Here is a 26932-nt window from a genome sequence, read left to right as displayed (position 1 = left end):
GGGAGGGGGATGGGAGTCATCGACACTCACTAACATGAACCAAATATATATATAACTCATCCTGCAGTTTGATACAGAAGAGGCGTTGAGACTGTTTATGAACAATAATTCTCATTTTCTATTGAATGCTATTCCTCATTGCAACAGAGTTCTTATTTCCATATAGAATAAGAAATGTGATTAAAAATAATAAAAACCAACAATTATTAAGTGCCAGATACTTTGCTTGTTCTCTCTTATTTAATGCTTCTAGGCAATCAATGAGTTAGATATTTTTGTCCTCCTCATTTTCAGATAAGGATGCTTTCAGAGGTAACAAATTAGGTTAATGTCAAACAGTCTGTTGTATTGCTTTTTTTTGAACCAGGGGGCCATTAAAAAAAAAAAAATCCTTTAAAATGAAAAATTTGGATGTGCCATGGAGTTTTTTAAAACTAGGTTTTAGATGTGTTTCATGAAACTTGTTCTTCTGTTCATTTTTTTTTTTTTCTGCATACAATTCATGGAAAGCTGGAACTTCTGTCTTTCTTTGGATTACTACTCATGCGTTCAGTAATGTGTATGCTGCCTTCTCCTCTTCCTCGTTCCTAATTTATAGAGACCATACGACTCCAGGACAATCCAGGCTGACGTCTATGGTCTGGCATAATTATTAATAGCTCTTCCTTATTCTCAGAAATGCCCTGGTGTGGATGACAATTTCACCACCACCTTTAAACATTTCATCATTAAACACGCCGAGGTGTCATATTGAGGCTGCCCACTAGGTGTCAGTAGTGTAACCCCCGGAAAACACTCAAGGAAAGCATTTCATTACAAAAGTCATATCAGAGCAAATAATTAAGTGTAGTGCAGGAGCTACCTGCAGCCTGTCCATTCAAAACAAGTGAGAGAGCTCGGGGAGGAGAGCGGGATCAGGTGGAGGACAGACAGGTAGCTCCTTACTAGGATCTGGTGGAGAGGGAAGGACTCCTTTCTTAGCCAAAGGACTCCAGTGATATCTGGAATGGACACCCTGGTGTCTTTTTTTAATTTTCACTCACAAGATGAAGCCAGTGTGCAGTGACGTGAAGAAACAGCTTTGAATGAAGACATGTTTTTCCCCTTCCTAAGCTGCTCTTCAGATCATGATCGGACGAAGGTCACATAGGCGACCTGGGCTTTAAGGAGTCTACCGAATGACTGACGCACTTGAGCCAGAAGCTGAGTTATCTGAACACGAATCCTTTAAAGGACTCAGAACTCAATGACATGCTCGGACTCTTCTTGGAATGACTCACGGACTGTACGTATATTACCCTTGACCCAGGTGGATGCCCCTGCTCTCTAGAAACCCTCCTCACTGCAGATGTGTGGCACACCATGACATACAGGGTCGGGGAAGCCCACAGCATGGGTTTTCAAGTGTTTGCGCCTTTCAGTCCCTGGAGCTGGTTGCTATTGCTGGTGGCCCTCAAGTGTCCTGAAGCATCTTCTGATTTGAACGAATCCACAAATTCCACTGCCCAGCGTGAACCTAACGTTCGGTTTGCTGCTGCAGGCTCAGAGCCAGATGAGAAGATATCTGTTTTTGCACTGGATTATGACTATGTGCAAATTCCTTATGAGGTCACCCTCTGGATACTTCTAGCATCCCTTGCAAAAATAGGTAAGTCCCCGCACACCTGGCTGTGAGAGTTGTTCTCCCCATGAGATAATGTATGTGAAAATGCCTTGCCCCTGGTGAACTACGTGCATTTTAACTGTTACTGCTATTGCATCAAAAAAATCTGTTGCTTCGAGTCAAGGGGAAGCCATAACTGCTTTGTGTAAAGCCATTTAATCCTTCGGGACTGTGCTTTGAAATTTGAGCATACTTCTGGGTTCCGGGTTGTTTTGATTTCTTCTTGTTTCAGGATGACAACCATGTGACTATTTGGCACATGAAAATCTCAAGTTCTGTGCATTAAAAAATAGAGCAAGGCCTGTAGGTCTCAGAATGATGCTCCTTAGAAATTTTAGGAGCACATAATGATTCTTCTGTGAAATACTCTTCCTTCATTCTTGGCAGTGTAACTGTGGGCTTCATAAATGACTCCCATTGTTTATTCTTTAAAAGCGTGACATGCGCTCCTTGCAGATTGACAGAAAGCAAGGAGCAAGACAACCACACTCAGTGGTGGGATATGGGGGCATAGAAGATGACATGTCAGTAAGATATAAGTTTATGCCTGAGCCAAATGGAGCCGGTGGGGCACCTCTGGTTTCCTTTGTGAAATAAAGGAAGTCGAATTCATGGATTAATTTCTAATCAGGGTCATCTGTGTCAAAAACCAAAGTGATCTTTTACACTCTGTGACCATTTAATCCTTAACTCCACCCCCTTGTCTCCTTAATACCAGCTTATTCCAAAGTGGAAAACTGATGCAGTTATCTCACTTACTAAGCATAACATCTCCTTTGCCTCAGTTACGAACTTTGTTATTTGGGTAGATACATTGTCCTACTGGGATAGAATCCACGAAACATTTTGATGCTTATTTACCCTTTTCTTCTAGCATGGGTATGAAATATGGGTTGAACCACCGGATCTGGCAGTTAACTCCTTGGGATCAGGACTGTGGGTTCCATCTATTCATCTAAATTCCTCCCTGGGGATGACAGGGGTACTGGTGTATTCACTCGATGCTCCTTCACAACTGCTTATCATTATGAGCTAGTAAAGTCTGAAGAGTGAATGGAAATTGCTAGTGTGAAGAACTCTTGTGTGATTTGTCAAATCATTAACTTACACAAAGGGTCTCATGTTATTTCTAAAAAGTGCTCAAGTAAAACCGGCTTTCTAACAGGGTAACATTCTCAGTTCAGAGCTAGGGTTCTACTACCTTTCATGCAACCACATGGGCGCTGAGATCATTCAAAGTGACCTTATGTGGATCTTGAGTTTTCCTTTGTGAACAATGCTGTAGAGTCTGCCCCACCCCCTCCCCCCAACTCCTTTCCTCTTCACAGTAATGGGTGAAGTAGGTCTGGGAATCAAGGAATGACAGCTGACACTGACGAGCTAGTCACCTTGACTTTCTAGGTCTCTGTGTGCCCAGCTGTGAGATTATTTCTAAGACCTCTTTGGGTGCAAATAAGGATTTTCTTTTTTTTTTTTTTTTTAATTTATTTTTGGGACAGAGAGAGACAGAGCATGAACGGGGGAGGGGCAGAGAGAGAGGGAGACACAGAATCGGAAACAGGCTCCAGGCTCCGAGCCATCAGCCCAGAGCCTGACGCGGGGCTCGAACTCACGGACCGCGAGATCGTGACCTGGCTGAAGTCGGACGCTTAACCGACTGCGCCACCCAGGCGCCCCGCAAATAAGGATTTTCTAGTGGCAAAGAGGTTTACATTCTCTAAACAGGGCAATGCAGAAAGGATATATTTGACCTTGGTTTTATGTTGTCATAAAACGTAGATTGTTTTTTAGAGTATCTCATGTGTCCACACTCACTATGCCTAGAAGTTCAGAGGATGGTAAGACAGTATTGTTCACAGGACTACTGGCTTAAATGATCTTGATTTTCATGTTGATGGAATGCAACATACTTTAGAAAAAAAAATAACTTCAGTAGGTTATCAGTTGGATCATGCTTATTCAAGTTCAATGTCAAACTTGTTAGTCTTTAAGGATTCAGACTACTTCTATACTGTACAAGAAAAAAAGGTCACATTTATTGATTTTTATTTCTTACATGTCAAGTACTGGACTCGTAGTTTTATATATGGTGGCTCATGTGTCTGGGGCAAAAAAATATGACATAGAACTATAACATGCAAGAAATCTATGTAGATTTTCTTAGATTCTATATTATAAAACTAGAATCAAAATATAATTGATAATCATTATATTTATCATTTATTCTTTCATTCAGTCATTCTATCAAGACACATTTATTAAATGCCCATACCATATGTGGAAATGACCATGGTCCCTGGCCTCAAGGGTCTAGTTGAATGGGGAAAACAGATGAATTTAGCACTGCCTGATAGGCACTCTGACAGAAGAATATCACAACTCTCCCCCAGTCTTTTTTAAAACATCCAACTATGTGTGTTATAGAACAAAATTATAGAACAAAGATAATACAGAATCACCTCAGACTTTTTGTTTGTCTTTTATTTTAGATCCACCTCTTGGAACACTATAGAAGGGTGTTCCTTGAGTCATTGGGCAGAATGGAATTGTAGCGCCATCTTTGACTTTCAGGCAGGACTTTGTTATTTGTGGCCATTTAAATTTAGGGCCCTGGAACTGTAAACTCTCTCAAAGTGACTGACTCTATTGTCCATCATGAAAGGGAGGAGAGTTGTACTGTGTGAAATGCACATGATGGTTCTCTTTACAATGCCTTACTTTACAGTGCATGGCACCTCTTCCTACTACCACTGCGTAGGTGTAGCTTAAGGCAGTTGCATGTGGGATCCATTTCAGGAAACTCAATTCCTGGAAGCAAGACCAAACTGGGAAGACACGGGGACTGAGAAAATCACACTATAGACTCTTCCACCTCTTTTACATATTAAAAAGTTCAGTGTAGTTAAAATAAGCACTAACTGAAGAAGATGAAGAAGAAGAGGAAGGAGAAGAAGGGAGAGGAAGAGAGGTAAGAGGAGAAGGAGGAGAAGGAGGACAAGAAGAAGGAGGAAGGAGGGGGAGGGGAGAGGAAGAAGAGAAGAAGGAGGAAGAGGAAAAAGACAAGGAGAAGAAGAATAGAGGGAGGAGGAGGGTGGGAAGGAGGAAGAGAAAGTTATCATTAGGAAATGGAGAGAGCAGGACTCTCAAACTCTTGAAGGAGGCCTTAAAGCCTACTTCAAGCCACTGGCTTGAAGCCAGTGGATAGGCTTGTGGTTTTGGATTGTCCCTTGATACTAATTACATTCTATCATAATAACCTGCCTGCTGATAATAAATGAAATTCAAAGCTGTGATCAAGGAAACCCACATGCTCTTTGGATGGCTGGACTTAAAATTCCTAAGGAGACATTCAATGGCTCTCTGTGGCCTATGGGAGAAATATTCACTCTTTAGCCTTAAACTCAAGACCCCCTATTATATGGCTCAAAATCATCTTCCAACTCTTCTTCCAATATTCATCCAATTCATAATTTCCTCCAGCCAGGTGACCTCCTCGATAAATGTTAGACCTATCTGACTGGGCCATTCCCACCTCTTTTCCTTTTCCACTGGAATTCTCCCCACCTAAAATCTCTCCCATTCTTTTGTCCAACTATGTAACTCCTTGTCATACCCCAACAGCCTGTTCAACTTCTGCTTCCCATATAAAAGCTTCTTTGGTGAACATTTAACCTGATCAATCATTCATTTACACGCTTATGGATTCTTTCAGCAAATAGACCAGCTGCTGTGGGCAAGACACCTTGCTAAGCATGTTGGGGAGATATAGAAATGTATGTCATTCTGTCTGAGTTGGAAGAGTCTGGAGGTGAGCAGGGGAGATAAGTCATGCACAAAAAATGATAGAGAACATTGTTGTTAGATACTGATAAAATAATACAGTAATTCAGAGGAAGACATATGATTTCCTTGGGAAGTGGTTGGGAAAGGTTTGAAGACTGAGATGGACCTAAACAGGTTGAAGAAAAGACAACCCAGGCAGCATTAATGGTAAACGAAAACTAGAAAGGTGTACCGCAGGGAAAAGATGTGTAGTTGGCTGTGATGTAGGATGGATATATAAGGATAGTGTTGGGTGGGAGGGATATTGACTTGGAGAGAACCCCAGAGTGACCTGCTGTGCCCTGATCTCTTCTTATATTTGTGGAAATAGTCAATGTACACTTCGCTGTATACTTACGCATTGCCTTGCTTTTGTCTTCTTATTTGTTAATGTCTTATTTCTGAAATTCCACCAACAGCTGGAATTGTAATAAACATGTTTGGTTCTCCACTTTATACACAGTGCTTCCCAGTGGGTTGGTCTTGGCCCAAGGATGCTTCCCAAATGCCCTCAGTTTAAAAATCTGTGAGTTGCTTTATGTGCCTTCAGAGACTTAGGTGCGGACTGAGATGATCAGATACATGTGGTTTGGAAAAGTCATCTGGCAGCAGGAAATAGAGTGGACTGGGGAATTGAGGGTGAGATAGGAGAAGAAGCTAATGCAGTAGTCAGGAAGGGAAATGAGGAGCCTTCAAAAAAAGGCGGTGGTTGTACAAACGGGGAGGAAGAGCTGGTCTTTAGGGGCATGGCTAAGAGACATAGCTGATGAAATAGGGAGCTGGTTGTAGGAGGGGCAAAGTTGACAGGGCTTCAGGGATTGTGACTTGATTTCCTACTTAAGTGGCTGACCGGCTGGCAGGGTCATAGGTTAAATAAGGAAAATAAAATAAAGGACTGAATTTTTGTTTATTGGTTTGGGGAAGGGAGGCTCAGAAGAAGCTGATGTTTAGGTGACTGTGATTGACTGCCTGAGCCCTGAAGGTGGGTTTTGCAGGAATGCAAAGGAACTCCACTCTCTTCTCTCCTCTTCCCCCACTGCCCTCCCGGATCCTGTAAGGTGGGGAAGCAGGGAGGGGCAGGAGAGGGGACGACTGGCTGAGGACCACTCTGGGACCTGCTCCGGGCCTGGCATGTTAAGTACTGGATCTTGTTTAAAGCCCCCACAACACTTCCAGTCCCTGCTATGCATGGGGACCTGAGGCTCAGGGATGCACTCCAGCCTACCCAAGGTCCCCTCTGCTTGGATTTAGATGGCCTCTTGTATACCAGTCTCCTGGTAGCTTAGTGGCCAGAGCCATCTCATTTGCAAACATCTAAATGTGGTTCTCTGCTTTTCCCTAGGCTTCCATCTTTACCACAGACTGCCAGGCCTTATGCCAGAAAGCTGCCTCCTCATCATCGTTGGGGCTCTGGTGGGCGCCATCATCTTTGGCACTGACCATAAATCTCCTCCTGTCATGGATTCAAGCATCTACTTCCTGTATCTCCTTCCACCCATTGTCCTGGAGGGTGGTTACTTCATGCCCACCCGGCCCTTCTTTGAGAACATTGGCTCCATTTTGTGGTGGGCAGGCCTGGGGGCCCTGATCAATGCTTTTGGCATTGGCCTCTCCCTCTACCTCATCTGCCAGATCAAAGCCTTTGGCCTCAGTGATGTCAACCTGCTTCAGAACCTGCTGTTTGGTAGCCTGATCTCGGCTGTGGACCCTGTGGCTGTGCTGGCTGTGTTCGAGGAGGCACGTGTGAACGAGCCGCTCTACATGATGATCTTCGGGGAGGCCCTTCTCAATGACGGCATTAGTGTGGTGAGATGTGAAAGCATGTCCCCGGGGAGATGAGGAGTCAGGTGAAGCTGGAGACAGCAGTCCATCCTCTGGGCAAATGGAGAAGGCTGAGCATGGCTGCGTCAGGGCAGGACAGGAATAGGCTTTGGTCAATAGAGTGTAGCCAAGTTCTGGTGACTTCTGTTAGGATCTGCTACAAATAAATAATTGCTCACTAATGCTGCTTGTCACTCAGTAACCAAATAGCTTCTTTAAACAGAGGAAAAGAAGAGGACAGATCATTTTTTAGTTAAAATCAGGTTCCCAGAAGAAACTGTTGTCAAAGCCTCTTCTGGTCTTTTCACTAGGATAATCTATACTTTACCATTTTTCTTTTCTCTCATTCACTGGACCTCATCCTCATTCCCTTCATATGCTTTTCGTTTGTTTTGTGTTTAACATGTTGCATGCAATAATGAATTTAAATAAAAGATGAGATAGGAAGGGAGTTGAAAAGGATTTGCAAAATTGTGTTAGCAGCCTTGATTGCATGACTCCTACAGAATATGTGAATGAGGCATTTTTGTGTAAGGACTCCTTCTGGGGAGAAGCTGAGAAAAACTTCACAGGCTGTCAACACAGGGCATTGAGGCCCAGAAGACGTCTTTGGTGCTGGAATATTCAGGCAAGTCAGCCCATTGCTTAGTTTAATTACGTTACCTCAAACATTTACCAGGTGTTAGACTGTGAAACTTTTTTTTAAATTGTTTATTTATTTTTGAGAGACAGAGCATGAGCAGGGGAGGGACAGAGAGAAGGGGAGACAGAATCTGAAGGAGGCTCCAGGCACCGAGCTGTCAGCACAGAACCCGACGCGGGGCTCGAACTCACAAACTGCGAGATAATGACCTGAGCCGAAGTTGGATGCTTAACCGACTGAGTCACCCAGGTTCCCCTAGACTGTGAAACTTTTATATATAGTTTGATTTGCTTTTCTTATCTTTTTTAAAAACTTATTTTTTTTAATTTTTTTTTAACACTTATTTATTTTTGAGACAGAGAGAGTCAGAGCATGAATGGGAGAGGGTCAGAGAGAGAGGGAGACACAGAATCTGAAACAGGCTCCAGGCTCTGAGCTGTCAGTACAGAGCCTGACGCGGGGCTTGAACTCATGAACCACGAGATCATGACCTGAGCCGAAGTTGGACGGCCAACCGACTGAGCCACCCAAGCACCCCAAAACTTATTTTAGAGAGACTGTATGAGTGGGGGAGAGGAGCAGAGGGAGAGAATCTTAAGCAGGCTTTGCACTAATGGGGGGCTTGATGCCAGACCCTGAGATCATGTCCTGAGCAGATATCAAGAGTCGGAAGCTCAACTGACTGAGCCACCGAGGCTCCCCTAACTTTTCTTATCTTTAAATTTACATCACACCACATAAGTGATACAGGAATGCATTTTTATCGTAGAAGTTCCAAACAGTACAAAATTACACAGCATAAAAACACAAAAGCTTCCACTTTCCCCTCTCCTCACTCTCTAAGCAAGCCCTTTGATCAGTTTGGCATTTTCCTTCCCTGTCTTTTCTTTTTTTTAATGTTTATTTATTTATCTTGAGAGAGAAAGCACATGCGATGCAAGGTGGGGGAAGGGGCAGGAAGAGAAGGAGAGAGAGAATCCCAAGCAGTCTCCATGCTGTCAGAGCAGAACCCTATGCCGTGTCTCAGGAATGGTGAGATCGTGACCTGAGCCAAAATCAAGAGACAGATGCTTAACCAACTAAGTCACCCAGGCACCCTCCCTGTCTTTATTATATGCATATGTGAGCGCACGCGTGCATGTGTGTGTGTCTAGATAGATATTATTTTGCATAAACTGGGTGGGGTTATATTATATGCATTGCTTAAATATAACAATTCATTCTATATCATTTGTTATAGAGTATTTCCCAGATTATATTGATGGTAAGTTATTTAACCGTTTCCTGATGATAGAAATTCAGGTTGTAACCAAATTTTCACTTTTGAAAACTACAACATTGTGATGAATATTATTGTTTCTGTGTGAGTATTTTTATAGGGTACATTCTTGGAAATGAAATTTCTGGGTTAAAAAGTGGGTACCTTAAAAAATTTAAAAGATGCTGCTCATCCAGTTGGTGAAGGAAGGATTCTTCCCCCAGGGATAAGGAGTGACACCCAACAATAAACAGATGACAACAGTTAGATACATACACTCATAGCCCAGGGGAGGAGGACATTGCACACCATGCAAGGCCACATGGGTGCTGCACTTGGGAACAGAGAGAACAATTAGGGATATGGGAGTAAGGCTTTGTGGTAACAAGAAGAGAGGTACCTCCTGGTTCCCCCAGGATGATGTGATTGGCTTGTTTCAAATCATTCCACAGGCTGTCAGGAGACTGACGTCTGATACTCAGGAATGAGCAAGTATAGGGCCTGGTCCCATTGATAGGAAGGGCTATTTGGCCAGTGAGCGGTCAGGCTGAGGAGCAGAACTTGGAGTTATGCCACTCAGCACCCTCCCCGTTTTACCAAATGTCAAGGTAGTACACAATATTGGACCTTAATTTTAGTTGTTATACCATAGCTGCTAGAATTTTCCAGAAACCCTACATGGTCTTACATTTCCATAGACAGTACGTTAAATGCATGTTTTCTTTTTTCGATGTCTATAAGAGTTATTTCTTCTTAATGTTTTCCAATTGAATGAGCACAAAAGGGTTAATCTTGTTTGTTTTAATTTGTATGATGATATGAAGCATCTTTGCAACGATCTTGGATCATTAGTGTTTCTCATTCTGTAAATTGGAAGTTCATATCCTCTTAGGGTGGCCAGACTTTAAAAACATGAAGGACGCTCAGTTAAACTGAAATTTCTTATAAACAATGAATTTTTGGGGGCACCTGGGTGGCTCAGTAGGTTAAGCATCCGACTTCGGCTCAGGTCATGATATCGCGGTCCGTGAGTTCGAGCCCTGCGTCTGGCTCTGTGCTTACAGCTCAGAGCCTGGAGCCTGTTTCAGATTCTGCATCTCCCTCTCTCTCTGACCCTCCCCCATTCATGCTCTGTCTCTCCCTGTCCCAAAAATAAATAAACGTTAAAAAAAAATTTTTTTTTAAATAATGAATTTTTTATATGTCCCAGTTATTGTATGCAAGTATCATATCTCATCCATTTTTCTTTGCTGTTTTTTAATTTTCAAGTAATTTGTAGAAACTCATTGAATTATCTAAATTTTAAAATTTTGAGTATTACATACAAATCAAATATTTTCCCTTATTGTGTCACTTAAATGTTTTTAGGGGCACCTGGGTGGCTCAGTGGGTTAAACATTCGACTTTAGCTCAGATCACGATCTGGTTTGTGGGTTCAAGCCCCACATTGGGCTATCTGCTGTCAGCATGGGGCCAGCTTCAGAACCTCTGTCCCCTCTGTCTCTGCCCCTCCTCCACTCATTCTTTCTCTCTCTCAAAATAAATAAAAATTTTTTTTTCTTAGATTATGGTATCTTTTATCCTATAAAAGTTATAAATTTTTATGAGCTCAAACCTAATGTACTCTTTTATTGACTGTGGGTTTCATATCTTGCTTTCAGAGATTATGCCCAACCAGAGATCATGCAAACATTGTTTTTTTTCCCTTTTACCATTAGTTATTTAATTCATCAGGCACACAATATTTTATGGTGAGGACTTTATGCAAAAAATAGATAGTGCAGGGAGCAAAAGGCTCTTAAAATGTAACCCAAGATATCTAGGATGGATTCACCAAGTGAAGGAGAAAAAAACCATACATGAAGTCAGACATCAATTAACTTATTCATAATGAGAATCTCTAACTGTTCAACAAGATGCTAGACTCATCAGGGCTACACATTCTTTCCTTCTGGACAAGTTCCACAGGAAGCCAAGTTGTCTGAAACTGGGAGGAGAGATTGGGACTGCCCATGGAACTGCCAAGGGAATGACCTCCTGCCATGTGCTTCAGAATCACTTAGGTGGGACTGATGAATATTCAGATGTCCAAACCCCATCCCAGACTCTCTGGGAATGGACCCTGGGAATCTGTACTTTAACAGACACCTCAGGTGATTACCAACGTTTGAGAACTAATGGTTTCTCACCTTTAGGTTGAGAGCAGCTGATGTATCTTGACCTAAAACAATAATACGTTTAGAACATGGGTGGTTCTCTCCTCAGACTGGGCTGGATGAAGCTCTGAGATCACCTTTCGCCACCATTTGGTCTTTAGATATTTTCATACCTCTGGTTTTGTTATAATGAAGTTAGTGGCCCTATTCCACTCCTAGGTGGCCCCTCTGAACCGTGATGTGTTAATTTCACACTTCATCTCGTAAAGATAATCTGATTTCATTTAAATCTAAGTTATTTGGTATTACTTGCTTACTGTAACCCCCATCACTGGCCGAGCCACTGAGAGCGCTTATCTGTAATAACATCAAAGCCACCTCTTGACTGTCCATTCCAGGGTAATTCTTCAAACTTTCCTTCACAAATGACTTTCTAAATCCCACCTCTTGTAATTTTCACAGGACACCCTATTTCTAACATTGGACTCTGTTGCTTCTTTGGTGTTGCCTCTGAACTTGAGAATCTGACTTCACCCTGAAATTTCTCTAGAATTTATATCTAAAGCCAATCACAGCTCGGTTTCTGGTTGGGGTTTCTTGGCCAGCGACAGTTGTTTGATTTTCCCAAAGTTAAATTGTTTCCACTTGGACATTTTTTTTTAAATGATCATTTCAAAATAAAATTATAATTTTCAACCGACCAGAGTATCTGCTGAGGGCACTGTTGTGACCTCCAATGGGCGAAGCTGCTGTTGTGTTGGCTCCAGGGGGGTTGCCCACACGTCACTCCTGGGTCACTCTGTGGTCACCCAAAGCACAGTGAGTATTAAGTGTGTGCTCGGGCACTTCTGTGCCCCTACGTGAAACCAGAGAAGCTCCAGGGCCAGATTTAGAAAGCAGTTTGAAAGCAACTGGTATTTAATGCAGTCCAGTTGTATTTTGAGCTAAGGGCCTTGAACTCACCCTTTCATTGAGGAAGGGGCCTTCCTGAGGGCAGCAGTCACAAGCATGCTCTTTCAGCAGAAAGTCTGAGTCATCTGGAAAGCGATCTGTGATTTGCGGGTTACATAGGACAACTCTCCAGATCTTTATTCACTAAAGAATTGCTTTCTTACTAAAGAGGAGCTGTTCCAGAACTGTCGAAATACCAATGAATCTGATTCTCCAGGTCTCTTGCCCCATGTGTTTCTCCCTCTTGTTGAATATTTCACCAGAGCACACCCTTCGTGATAGGCAGAGGGAGCAGAGCCAAAACCCAAATAGCTCTAAAATGATAACTAGTATCCCCGGTTGAATCTCAGGGCCAAAGCCATAGCAGGAAGAGAGGTGCAGCTATTATATCCAGGCCCTGCATGGGGTCACTTTGACACTTACTATTTTATTAAATTGTTGCTTTTTACTATGAGGCATGAATTAACAAACACATTTCACGGATGAAGAAAACAAAGCAAAGGAAGTTAAAATAAATTGAACAAGGGCATGCTGCCAGGCCAAGGACAGTCTGGACATGGACACACAGGACTGTCTCATTCCAACCTTTTTCCTTTTATTCTTGCCTCTTGAGTTTTCTTGTTTCCTTCCTTCCTTCCTTCCTTCCTTCCTTCCTTCCTTCCTTCCTTCCTTTCTTCTTTCTTTCTTTCTTTCTTTCTTTCTTTCTTTCTTTCTTTCTTCCTCTTTCTTTCTGATTTTGTTTTTAACTAATCTCTACAGCCAACATGGGGCTCGAACTCATGACACCAAGGTCAAGAGCTGCCTGCTCTACTGACTGGACTGAACCAGCCAGGCGCCCCATCCTTCTGAGTTTTCAACTTATGGAGCCAGAAGGGATAGGAGAGAATCCATGTGTTACCGATGAGTACTCTGGGCTCAGGTCCAGTTGGCCGTGAAGCCAGCATTCTTCCTCCTAAACAGAATTGCCTTATTTGGCCGAATCCAAGGTGTGGCTCCAGGAAAGATTCTGATTATCTCTGGGCCTCATTTCTGTAAAATCGGGATGATATTACTTAGCTCATAGGGTCACTGGAAAATTCATATTAAGCTTTTTGTATAGTGAGTGCCCTGTGAGTCCTGGCTGTTATTGTTATATCATATCAGCTCATGGACACGGCATAGTAGTTGCCTCCCTGTTCGTAGGTACCTGGTTTTAAACATGGCACTGCTTCATTTATTGTAGGCAGATGGTTCTTACTTCAAGCAGATTGTTCCTCCCTGGTTCTCCTGGGTCGATTTGCTGAATAAGCAACAAGGCGATATTGCCAAGGTTTCTTTTGTGTCCCATCTTTCCCCAACGGCCCCCTCCTCCAACTCATCTGAGAGGTCCAAAAGGCTAGTACAAGCCAGGCCTGAGACCTGAACCCAGGCAGATGGCCCCAGAGCACATCTGCTCCTGACTGCTACTCCATGCAGTCCCTCACCTCTCCCTCTCTCCCTCCAGCTTTCTTTCCCTCTGCCTTTCCTTTCCCTAGTGATATCTTCATTTGGCATCTTGCTGTGCTAGAGTCTGTCCTCTAGGACCACAGTGAATGAGAGAGTGGTAAAGGGGGGCAAATGAAAATGTCTGAGCCCAGACCTTGGGCCATTCACATTAATGGTGCTTTACATAATTTTCCTTATTAAAGCTTCATAACAGCCTAGTGTGGAGGGGGGTTGTTGTCCCCATTGATGAGATTTTGGAGAGGTGGGGTTGTTCGGAGCTGACGGCCTAGAAATAAATCTTGAAGACATCTTTGGTACAAAAAGGTGATTTTATTAAAGTACGGGGACAGTACCTGTGGGCAGAAAGAGCTGAACTGGGGTTGTGAAGAATGACTGGTTATATATTACAGGGGTGGGGGAGGTAAAGTCAAAAGGGAAGTTTCCAAAGAGGTTTTCATATGCTAAAGAAGACTCACAGGATACTGGAGGTCTAGCTATTGTCGAGCTAAGGTTGTTTTTCCTTCTAGCAAAGCATTAACATTAAGACAGTAGGGAGTTCTTGGACTTTAGGCTATTGATAAGAATGCATTTTTCTTGTAATATTACCAAGGTATTTACAAACTGATGGAGACTCTCAGCTTAGCCATTTGTTTTTTGTCTTTTCCTTCGTTCTTGGGCAACCAGGAGTGCCTGAGGAATGTCACACATATCCCACCTGAGGAGGCCGGGGTGGGGGGGGGGGGGCGGCGGGGAGGGATAGCTTGTACTTTGCTCTCAGCTTACCTTATGCTTCCTCATCACTCATGGTGTGAAAGGACTGTATGTAGTGTTTAAAAGCAGGGGCGCCTGGGTGGCTCAGTCGGTTGAGCGTCCGACTTCGGTTCAGGTCACGATCTTGCGGTCCATGAGTTCGAGCCCCGCATCGGGCTCTGGGCTGATGGCTTGGAGCCTGCTTCTGATTCTGTGTCTCCCTCTCTCTCTGCCCCTCCCCCGTTCAAGCTCTGTCTCAAAAATAAATAAACATTAAACAAAAAATTTAAATAAAAGCAGAGATAGCCACACCCCAGACCCAGACATCTGGGTTCACATCTCCTACTGACTCTTCTTGCTCCTTTGAGACTTGTAGGTGAATTATCAGATCTCCACGTGCTTAATGTTCTTCATTGTCATTTTTATTACAAAGATACAGATTGTCTGGAAGTCATTTATTGAATACAACCTTTTTTTTTTTTAATTACTTGTTTTGAGGACAACCTTCAGAATGGTGTAGGTTTTTTTTTTAATGTTTATTTATTTTTGAGGGAGACAGCATGAACAGGGGAGGAGCAGAGAGGTAGGGAGACACAGAATCAGAAGCAGGCTCCAGGCTCCGAGCTGGCAGCACAGAGCCCGACGTGGGGCTCAAATCCGCAAACTGCGAGATCATGACCTGAGCCGGTCAGGTGCTTAACCACTGAGCCACCCAGGTGCCCCTGAATACAACTTATTTTATGTGGCTTAGCATCCAAAAGGTAGAGTGAAAAGTTCCCCTCCCACTGCTTTTGCAAGCCAGCCATCCCCAGGAGCAGTTTTTCACGGAGAGCTTTTACCTTTGATTCAGTTAGCCCCCCTATTTATTATGAATGCTTGTTGCTAGCCTTATATCCCAAATTTCCAGACGCTGTATGCTGGAATTCCTTGCCCTCCTCTGATCTCATCTCATCTTGTCATACCATTGCCAGCCTAACTTTGCCAAACAGTTGCCAGGTGACCCCCATGATTTCTTTCCTAGCAGCTTGTGCCGTCATCATAGGACCAGCATGTAGCACTGAGCCTTGCAGGCGTGCTGAGTCATGCGCAGGAATGAATGCTGCACAAAGAGTGAATAAATGAATGGAGGATGGGGACTAGGAGAGACTGTGCAAAGGCTGTGCTTGCCCTGGGACCTGCAGCTCTGGCCATCTCCGGAGACCACAGCTCTCCCTCTCTGACTCCCTAGTGATACTCAGTTTGAATTCCGATTTGTCAAGGAAGCTGTGAGCAAACAGGGGTGTTCTCCTGACACGCTGCCACCACCTAACAGTAGAATTTCTCCCTGACCCTAAATGCTAGAGGTTGAAATGCTAGAGATGAAACCAGTGGGAAAGAGGAGTCCCAGTGTCCTTCTTTCTCACACCTTCAGGGAGCACCTGTCCATGCTGGGGCTGCCTAGGCACAGGGCAGGAGAAGATGAACGGTGGGCATGTAACCCTTAGGGCAGTCACTTGATGGAGGAGGGACAGCCATTAGCCTTGCTGGTTGTGAGGACGAGATGACAGGTTTAAACCAAACTAGGACAATAGGGAGCAGCTTGCCAGAGGAAGCTGCATTGGATCTGAGAGAAAACATTTGTGTGGGGTTGGATTTTCCTTCATGATTCTCTCTGGTTTATGACTTTCCTCCCTTAAAGGGGTCTTAGCTCCAATAACATCATTCAAGAGGCAGTAAAGTGTGGCCAAGAGCACAGACAGCAAGGCCATATGCCTTAGTTCAGTTGCTGGCTGCACAGCTTGCATTGGTGTGACTTTAGGTGAGTTATCCTCTGGGCCTCAGTTTCCTTTCTGTAAAATGGAGATCAGGTTGTGTGCAAGAATTAAAGTGAGTTAACACACCTAACCATGAAAATGGTGTCTGTCACGGAATAAGTAAAGGATGTCTGGTGTGTGTGATATTGTGACTTATGATAAATATATATTTGGTCTCCATCCCCACTCAGGGCATGGAGTTCATAAAACCCTTAGAATTTCCATTGATGGCACTTGCAACAGGGTATGCCTTTTTATGTTACAGAGGCAAATTTGGGAACCCCCCAGTCACCTAATGTTGGGGGTTGGTCTCCTGGGGAGCCAACCATGTGATTAGAGGGTTAAAATTTTCAGTCCTCACCCCTAGACCTCCAGGGAGCAGAGAAGGGCTGGAAATTGAGTTCAAGCACCAATGGCCAATGATTTAATCACGCATGCCTATGTGACGAACCCTCCGTGAAAAACCAAAAGGACTGGGGCACTTGGGTCGCCCAGCTGGTTGAGCATCAGACTCTTGGTTTTGACCCAGGTCATGATCTCACAGTTGTAAGATCAAGCCCCATGTTGGGCTCTGCACTGAGCACGGAGCCTGCTTGAGATTCTGTCTCTGCCCCTCCCCCACATGTGTGCACCTTCGTGGGTTTGGTCTCTCTCTCTCTCTCAAAATAAATTTTTAATTTTTATGGAAGCTCCATATCCTGTCTCCATATCTTACCCTATGCATCTCTTACATCTGGCTATTCCTGAGTTATATCTTTCTATAACAAGCTGGTAATCTAGTCGGTAAAATGTTCCTCTGCGTTTTGGGAACCACTCTAGCAAATTACTAGAATCTGAGGAGGGGGTGTCAGGACCTCCGATCTATAGCCTATTTGTGGGAGGCAGAGGTGACAACCAGGACGTGTAGTTGGCATCTGAAGCGAGGGTGGGGAGGACATTCCTGTGGACTGAGTCCTTAATCTATGGGATCTTCTGCTATCTCCAGTGGAGTTCATTGCTTGGTATTGTGGGATAAATCACACACATCAAAATTGGTGTCAGAGTCGGGTGTTATTAATAGAAGTCCATGTACATGAGCGCTTCTAAGCCACAGAGCTCTCTTCACATCCTAAGGGATGCCACATCATGCAGTCCATCGGGCTGGACTTGGTAGGCTCAGCTTTTCCCATAGAAGTGCTGTGCACAAACTTGAACAGACTCTTCGGGGCAGGGGGAGCGGCGGCGATAGGCAACTTTTTCTTGTCCTCTTTTGAGCTCTTTATTTCCTTTCATTTCATTCAGCTTCCTAGGATAGGAGGTGAGAGGCTTCAGATACAAGTAGACAGTTTCCTCTGGCCAAGAATGTAGGGAGCTCTGTGTGTAAGGGGGAGGTGAACCTTACAAGCTGTACAATTTTTGAGCAAGTGACTCAATCCATTTGTGTCTCCATTTTCTCAGGTATAAAATGGGATGATTAATCTGACCTCAGACAGTGGTTTTGAGGAGGATGTGAAAAAATACACATAGATGCCTGGCACATAGTAGGTGATGAGTAAATTTCCTATTGCCCTTCTTGTATTCAAGAGGAGGTTCCACACAAGAAAGGCAACCTGTTTGGCATCTGTTGGCATAGAAATGGGGAAAAGCCCCAAGCCTCAGACAAACTGGGCTGGTTGGCTTTAGTTGCCTGGAGAGTGAACTTCACTCCCCACAGTCGTTCAGCAAGTGTACCTGAGCTATAAGGAAGTTCCCCCCAGAACTGCTTCTAACGCACCATAGGGGGACAGCAAGTGTCTGGTGCTCCCCCAGCCCAGGACTCAACCAGCGGGGGCCTTTTCAGGGTGCGCGTGTGTGAGCATGTGAATATATGATGCAACCACACAAATAGCTTGGGATAATGCTTGACCAGGCTGGGGAGATGGAAAGAACTGGAAAAAAAGAAGGGCAGAGGACACTCCAATGCAAACAGGATGTTGGAGAGGTCAGAGATTCACCGACCTGAAAGAGGCAAATCAGACTTCTACGTTTCCCCCAAGGGATGATACCTTTACCTCCTACATGTCCAGGGTCCAAGCTGTAGACTCCTGTTAACAAGCAGCCTGAAACATCTGTCCCCCAAGGGCACCTGGGTGGTTCAGTTGGTTAAGTGTCTGACTCTTGATTTCGGATCACGTCATGATCTCACGGTTTCGTGAGTTCAAGCCCTGCATCAGGCTCAGTGCTGGCAGTACAGAGCCTGCCTGGGATTCTTTCTCTCCTTCTCTCTCTTCTCCTCCCTCATTCATGCTGTCACTGTCTCTCTCAAAAATAAATAAACTTAAAAAAAAAAAACCTGTTCCCTGGACCCATGTGTTAACTCAGTAGCTTAGGCAGGACAGGGTCAGAGAGGGACACTTCAACCATTATTTCATTGGAATTCCTCAAATTTGATTCATAAACACCTGTTTAGTTCATTGTCTTTGGGTTGAAGAAACCACGACTGAAGTTTGAATTGTATAAATTTCTCTTCAACCTGCCTACGCTGTGAGCCATTTATGGGTGGTTAGAACTCCCTGCAGTTCACAAGGGTAGGAAAAAAAGAACAAAGCCTCACCGGTTATCAAGTTGTCTTTCCTTTGTCAGGAGGTAGGGCTGAGAAGCTATGGAAATGGATTTGGAAAAGAAACACTTAGGGGAAAAGCAAACTCTTTAAGTCTTTAGAGAACAATCAGAATGATCACAGAAAAGCATGTGAAAGCAGTTCTTTCAAAACCTTAACAACCACGCACCAACTGTGCTAAGTGCGGGGATGCGGAAACAAACAAGTCTTGTCCCTGCCTTTGAGGAGCCCCAAGCCGTCAACATTGGCCTTATTTCTTTTTGTCTGTAAATTATTCTTCTTACCCTACAAGAACGGATCTGCCTATTCCTCTGTGTTTTCTTATTGCCCTTTCAAGCCACAGAGATTTCTTAGGCGATTACATAATACATTAATAGAAATCACTGACTTGGGAGAAAATCCTAGAATTACAAAGAGCCAAGAGAGTTTCCTAGCTTGGTGGTTTTCAAGAGATCCCACCCTCCTCAACCGCATGCATGCATGCATTCTCAAGGGCGAGTTGGGTGTGTTGGGCTGTGGTATGGAAAAAATATGCTCAGTATCATGTGAAAATCCCCATGAGTTGGCAAATAGTTTCCCTATAGCTTCCTCAATGATTATGTAAAGTGAACAGTAGCCAGCAGAACCTGTTGTACAGGCCCTCTCTGTAACGTTATATCCAGGCGATGGGTTGGAGAGATGAGGCCAGTGATTCTGGTTCTGGGCGAAGGTTATTCAGATTTCACCCCTTAACACCCAGGATCAGCTTTGGTCATTAGTGAGTATGAGACTAAGCCTGAGAGTAAACAGAGAGATCAAAAAAAATCCAGCTCCTTTAAGTTAAAGGTAAAAGTTCAGTCCTATTTGATTGACCCAGAGTTCACCTGAATCTGAATCATTCATTTATTCATCATTCATTCATTCATTCATTCATAAAAATATTATTGAGCAACCATTTTTCAGTTTCTGAAAGTTCGGTTTCTCTAAGCTAATCTTCAGCTTATTTAATCTACTGGGCCAGGCTGATGTTTGCTTTTATAGTTAAAAAAAAAAAAAAAAAAAAAAGTCTTGAGGCTAAATAGCCTTTAAATTGCTTTTCCTGCAATGTTGGTGAAAGATAGTCCTGTGGGCATTTGCTCTAAGTTGATGGGAGGGTGAGGGAGACAAGATGACATTGACTCAGGGGTACTAGGCTGGGGATTTCCTTCGATGGGATTATGGATGAGGAACAGGTGTTGCTGGGGCCTGGGTGATTACTATTAAGTTAGTTTTGACCTTCTGAGTTTGAGATACCTAGAAACCATTGAAAAGCATTTTTTAATTTAATAATAATTTAATCAGTAAAATCCTGCCACTGGTACTTCTCTCTATTAAATTTTCTGACGTCTACTCAGGTCAACTTCCTGGTCTCTGTTCTCTGAGGTTCTAAGTAACAAACATTCAGGGATATCAACCCTAGGAGGGTTGGTAAATCTCATGTTAAATCTCCTGTCCATGGTTGCAGATCTTCTATTTCTTTTCTTTAGGAGTGACGTTAAAGCTTCCTTTCTGTCTTTTCTGTCATTATGCAGTGCCTGCTAGGTAATTGCTGGTTTTCTTAGTTGATTTCCTTTGCCAGTCAGAGCAAGTGGTTGTCAAGGAAATGCTCTATGATAGAGTTTAATGTGCCCATGGCCCTTCAAACAAAATAGAAAATTAGCTGGATTCATTATTCAAACAAAATAGAAAGTTAGCTGGATTCATTATTTAATTTCCTCTAAGGTCTATGGATACATTTCCTTATGATATTCTCCATACCTTTCCAGTATCTGACATATAGTAAGGATCATTTTTACTGTACTGTGTTGTGTTCTGAACTTTCTGTGCTTTTCACATGTGTGTAGAATCAGTAATTAGTTAGGCTTTTGTTTTTACGAAACTGAGTTTACAGCAAGCTCAAGTAATGAGGATGAATTAAAAAGAAACATGAGGCAATCAGGGAGACACGGATCCCATATTAGTCCATTAGGGCTGCCATAACAAATAGCACAAACTGGGAGACTTAAACAAAAGAAATGTATTTTCTCACAGTCCTGGAGAAGTCTGAGGTCCAGGTACAGCAGGGTTGGTTTGTGGTGAGACCTCTCCTCCTGACTAGCAACTGGCTGCCATCTTGCTGTGTCTTGGGTGGTCTTTCCTCTGTGCACCCTCTTGGTGTCCCTTCCTTTTCTTATAAGGACAGCAGTCCTAATGGATTAGAACCCCACTCTTAAGACCTCATTTTAACTTAATTCCCTCTTTACAGACCCTATCTCTTCTTATCTAGTCACATTCTCCAGTACTGGAAGTTAAGACTTCCACACATAAATCTGGTTACTTTACAACCAGGTCTCATAAAAGCCATAACTAGAACCAAGCTCATTTTAAGGATTTCAGAAGCACCAAAGTTGAGGGAAAAAATCAGAAGTAAAACCAATGAATCACTGCAGTAGTAATTAGTAAAAGTTTATTGTGCATACACCCAAAAATACAGTTCGCAAACCAGGAGCACCCAAATCAAAACATGGAATGAAGATCATAAGTATGTTGTTAGAAAGCAGCTTATATAGCATAAAGGCAGATACTTTTCTTTATAGTGATTGGTTACAGTATTAGAATTTTCTTAAATTGAAAGGAAATTGGTTAGTGGTTACTTCATATCAATTTTAGGGAATTATTTAAATTTTGCTAATGATTTTCAGAGGCATAGGCAAAAAGGGACCCAGGTCAGGCTAGCCGAGAAAGTCTTACAAAATAAGCTAAATTAAGTGTTGCTAGTATGGCTAGACTGGTTTTGTCCGCTTAGGGAATTTTCAAGTCTGGTTTCCATTTGTGTTTGATTTTAACAGAAGCAAGAGTTCATAGATCTTTTTTGATAGTCAGGAAGGGCCAGGTTATGCTGTGGTAATAAACATCCTTCTAAACCTTTGTTGGCCTAAAACAACAGACGTATTTCTTGTTTACACTACTTGCCAGAAGAAGGCTCTATGCATCATGGTTGCTCAAGACCTTGGGCTTAAAGAGCAGGCACCATATTAAACATTGCTGGACACTGCACCAGAGGGAAAAAAGACTTATGGAATCTCATCTCGGCTAGCAAGTGCCCCATCTCATAAATAATATAAATCACTTCTTCCCCAAACGTATTCAAACTCAAAACTTGGCCAGGCATAGACACATGGTGGAGCTTGAAGTGCAATCCTATCAGGTGCCTAAAAGAAAAAGAAATATGGGGTGCTAATAACTATCACGTTGTCATTCCAGAGCCCCACCACGGATGCAGCTTTGGTCAGTTGCTCAGAATCTGCCGCTTTTTATAGATCATTCCAGTTTCACTCCAAACTCTAATCCTTAGTGTTCATTATTCAGTTTCTGGCCCTCATAGCCCATACTTCTTTGTGGCCCTTTATCATCTCTTAATTAGTCTCATGGTATCTATTCATCAACACCTAGTCAAGTCTCCCTGTACATCTCAGAAAATGCAGTTGCTGTAGCTCCAAACTAGGAGAGGGTTTCACTGGCAGTCCCCATCTATAAATGGGCTTCTCTGGGGTCTGTCTACTCCTGTTCTTGAATGGGAAGTCTCATGCTGAAAGTCACATGAAGCTACCTCTTCTTCAGATGCAATGGCATAGAAGTTACCCTTACAAGGAGCCATAAGCATGGTCGGGAGTATGGCTCTAATGTCCAGGAGGGTTCATAGCCACAAAATATGCAATAACTGATCATTAAGGCCTCAACTGTCAGTATCAGAGGAATCCAGAGATTTATTGTGGAAACAAATAGCTTTCTCACTTTCGTTCTCAAGGATGATTAAAAGTTGGTACACTTAATGGACCTACGTGGTTATAAGATTTCTGTATTTTATGTGAAGTGGTATAATGTTAATGCAAAGCATCATGTAAAAGAGTGAGAACTTTATATTGTAGAGCAGTAAACATAATGCAAAGAAGTATGGATGAGAATAACGTTAAAATAGAATTCTAGAAAATATTCAAATAAAATGAATGCAGGAAAGGGGAAAAACAGAGGAAGGAAAGAGAGAATAAGTAATAAAGTGGTTGATTTAAATCTAATCATAACAATGGTGGATGCAAATTGACTGAATCTTTTAGAATCTCTAAAAGAAAGAATTTTATTGAAGCCCAAGTTAGGACAGCTGCCCAGGAAACGCGCTCTTCACAGGGAAGAAAGTACTCTGGAGAATGAACCATTTTTACAGGGTTATGTACTTTTTTACATCTTGTAAAAGCTCAAAAGATTACAGATTAACATATAAGTGAGAATCACACTTTTTATCATAAAGGAATGCAGGGAGTAAGAACATTGACAGATATCTCAAGACAAGATGGTTTTCTTTTAGGCTGCTCATTCACAAAGCCAGTGTATAGTGCATGTATGGCCAGCCATAAATCAGGCTTTTGGTTTGAACAAAGCTTATGTATAGTCATACTTACACCAATTAGAAAGAAATCTAAAATGGTTTACCTTGTATATCAGGCTTTTAGAGAGTTTTTCCTCTCGTCACAATAATTACATTAAATATTAATGGACCAATGCTCCAGTGAAAAACTGAGATTACCAGAATTGATTATAAAACAAGATTCAAATGTATTCTATTTATAAGAAACACAACATAATTATAAAGATGCAAATAAGTTGAAAGTAGATGAATGAAAAAGATGCACCAGGCAAATAGTAAGCATAAGAATGCTGGTGTGGCCATGTTAATATCAGCTAAAATAGATATCACAAGGAGTGATCACTTTCTAACTCACATTGCAAGGTCAATTCCACCCTAATACCAAAATGAGGCAAAGATAATGCAAAGAAACTACACACCAATATCCATTATGAATATAGTCCAAAAATACTTAAGGAAAAAATTAGCAAATCAAATTCAGCAATATATAACAAGAATAGTAAATCCAGACGACCAAATGTACCAGACCAGAAAATGCAAGTTTAACATTGGAAAAAAAATCTATCAATGTAATCCACGCTGTAAACAGGATTAATGACTGTATCATTAGATGAAGAAAACCACTGGACAAAAATTCAGCACCCATTTATGATAAGAAACTCCTAGCAAGATAGAAAGAGTAAGTAACTTCTTCGATCTGACAAAGCATATTTATGAAAAACCAGAGTTAACCTCATACTTAAGGGTATTCACTCTCAACACTTCTATTTATTAAGCAAGAAATAAAAAAGCATTAATACAAGATCACTAAGGAAGCAGTATTTGTGGAATACTGTTATTTCTTTATTTGTGGCAGACATGCTGACTTATGTAGGAAATCCTCAAGATGAAAGCAACTACTAGAATTAATAGGTAAATTTAGCAAGGTCACAGGACATAGGGCTAATGTACAAAAATCAACAGCACTTTAATACAGTAGTGGCAAATGACTTTAAATACTAGCAGCAAAAGGATATTTCAAAATTCCACTTATAAGTACTGTCAAAATGAAAATTCATAGAAGCAAATTCAACAAAGATGTGCAAGACAAGAACTTTTCACTGAATATTATAGAACATTGCTGACATGATTTAGAAGACATAAATAATATCATATTTGTTAATGGAATATTCAATATTATTAGAGAGGACAGCTTTGTCTTAATTGACCTGTAAATTCAATAAAATCCAATCAAAATCCCAGAATTTTTTTTGTAGAAATTGACAAGCTGATCTTAAAATCTGACTGCAAGTTCAAATGATATTAAATGCACGAAACAATTTTTAAAAAGAAGAACAAAGACAAAAGATTTATTTGAAGTTTACTATAATTCCACAATAATAATAAAGCAATAAAATCAAAATATTGATCAAACAATAGATATGACATCATGGGGGAAATAGAGAGTCCAGAAATAGACTTGCACGTATATGATCAATTAATTTTTGGCAAACGAACCAATGAAAAAGAAAGACATTGTGCCGATACTATGGGCATCCATGTAGAAAAATATGAGAATTACCCTGTACCTCAAACCAAATTCAAAAATTAGCACAAACTGTATCGTAGACTAAAAGTAGAATTTGCAATTATAAATGTCATGGAAGAAAAAAAATCTTCATGATCTTGGAGTAGACAAAGGCAGAAAAAAACACAAGCAACAGAAGTAAAAAGATAATAAATTGGATTTTATCAAAAAAAAATTTTGCTACTCAAAATACACAGTTCAGTAAACAAAAACGTAAGCCACAGAATAGGAGTCAGTGTTCACTATACATATATCTCAGAAAAGACTTACATCCAAGATAAATAATTTTATAACTTAATAATAAGAATATAAGTAACTCAAAGATGGTAAAAGATTTGAAAAGATATCATAAAGTGTAAAATATAAGTAATCAAAAAGTACATAATTTGTTCAACATCTTTCATACTCAAGAAAATGCAAATTAAAATCACAATGAAATGCTACTACACACCCATTAGAGTCTCTAGAATTATAAAGATTGACAATATCAAGTGTTGACAAGGATATGGAACAGCTGGAAATCTCATACATTTCTGGTGGGAATGGAAAATGATCCAATGACTTTGAAAGACAGTTTGGCAGTAGCTCTAGACTGAATGTTCATGCCCCTCCCCCAAATTCATATGTTGAAATCTAATTCCCAATTTGATAGTATTAGAAAGTGGGACCTTTGGAAAGTGATAAGGTCATGAGTGTGGAGTCCTCATGAATGGGGTTAATGCCCTTTATAAAAGAGACACCAGAGAGCTAACTTGTCCTTTCTGCCATGTGAGGACACAGGGAGGAAAAGCTGTGTAAGAACCAGGAAATGAGCTCTTACAAGACACCAGGGCATTGATCTTCGACTCACCAATTTCTCCAGAACTGTGAGAAAAAAACTTCTGTTGTTTATAAGCCACCCAGATTATGATATTCTATTACAGCAGACTGTATGGACTAAGCAGTTTCTTAAAATTGTAACTTGTATGTACCACACTCCTTAGTCATTTGACTCTTAGGTATATATCCAAGAGAAATGGAAACATAAGTCTACACAAAAGACTTGTAGGTAAAGGTTCATAGCAGAAATATATATTCCAATAGTAGGAACTGGGTGGTGGGAGAAGCGGGGAACAAATGTCCTTCAACAGGTGAATGGAAGAGCAAAATGTACTGTAACCATCTAATGGAATACTTCTCAGTACTAAAAAGGAATGAGCCCCTGAAACCTATAACAACATGGGTAACTCCCCAAAACATTTTGCTGAGCTAAAGAAGCCAGTCACATAAGAGACCATACTTTGTTATTCAATTTATATCAAATAAAAATTAATCTATAGTGGCAATAGTATATCAGTGGTTTCTTGGGGTCAGGGATAGAGGGAAGGAAGGACTTCAAAAGAGTAATAAAGAACCTCTCTGGGTTCGTGGAATTGTTTCCATTTCTTGACCACGGTGGTGATTTTATAGGTATATGCAATGGTCAGAATATATTCATTTTAGATGAAACTTACCATACATAAATTACTCCTCATTAAATCTGACAAAGAAAAAAAAAAAAAACATCAGCACATTTGAAAATAGTTCTCCATCTCTGCTAAGACTTGGTTGGTGGGCTCGTGCTTTTAGCCATTATTTTGTGTGTTGAAAGGGTTTTGCAAACTTACGCAGTGGTATTTTGTTAAAGGGTCGTCATAATTATGACCTTGGGAGGTTTGGTGAGCTCCTTAAAGGCAACATAGGAGAACCATTTCCTGAGCCACCTTCTCTGTTTCGTTTTACAACATCGTTTCTGACACCAAATGTATGGGTGCATTTCCCTCTTCCAGGCAATTCTCCAACTCTCCAGACACCAACCTGGTTTTCTACAATTTAATTCAATTCTGACACTAATTCTGAATTAACACAGACCCTACAGGTTAAGGGCTCAGTCCCATACAATGGTCCCCTAATTGATGTCTGTCCCCATTACAGACATCAATTGCAAGTCTGGGCCACCCATACTTCTGACTGACTGGCTGTAAAATTGGGGTTCCCACAACCCTCTCCTCAGGTTTGGTAATTTGC

The 26932-nt window shown here is 41.8% G+C and overlaps 1 protein-coding gene across 1 annotated transcript in view; it reads left to right on the top strand.

The window, feature by feature from the left end:
* The first annotated feature begins 886 nt into the window (after positions 1-886).
* SLC9A4 (solute carrier family 9 member A4) overlaps positions 887-26932 on the top strand; it is a 66312-nt gene continuing 40266 nt past the window's right edge. Inside the window, exons 1-2 of the mRNA XM_019428507.2 lie at positions 887-1648; positions 6828-7291. Coding sequence (XP_019284052.2) covers positions 1363-1648; positions 6828-7291 — 750 coding nt within the window. The 5' untranslated portion in view covers positions 887-1362. The remainder of the gene's footprint in view (positions 1649-6827; positions 7292-26932) is intronic.

The sequence above is a fragment of the Panthera pardus genome, unplaced genomic scaffold (assembly GCF_024362965.1).
Source record: "Panthera pardus isolate Hobbes unplaced genomic scaffold, ASM2436296v1 HiC_scaffold_25, whole genome shotgun sequence".
NCBI lineage: Eukaryota > Metazoa > Chordata > Mammalia > Carnivora > Felidae > Panthera > Panthera pardus.
Note: the sequence above shows the minus strand (reverse complement) of the source record. Positions and strands in the feature narration are given on the sequence as shown.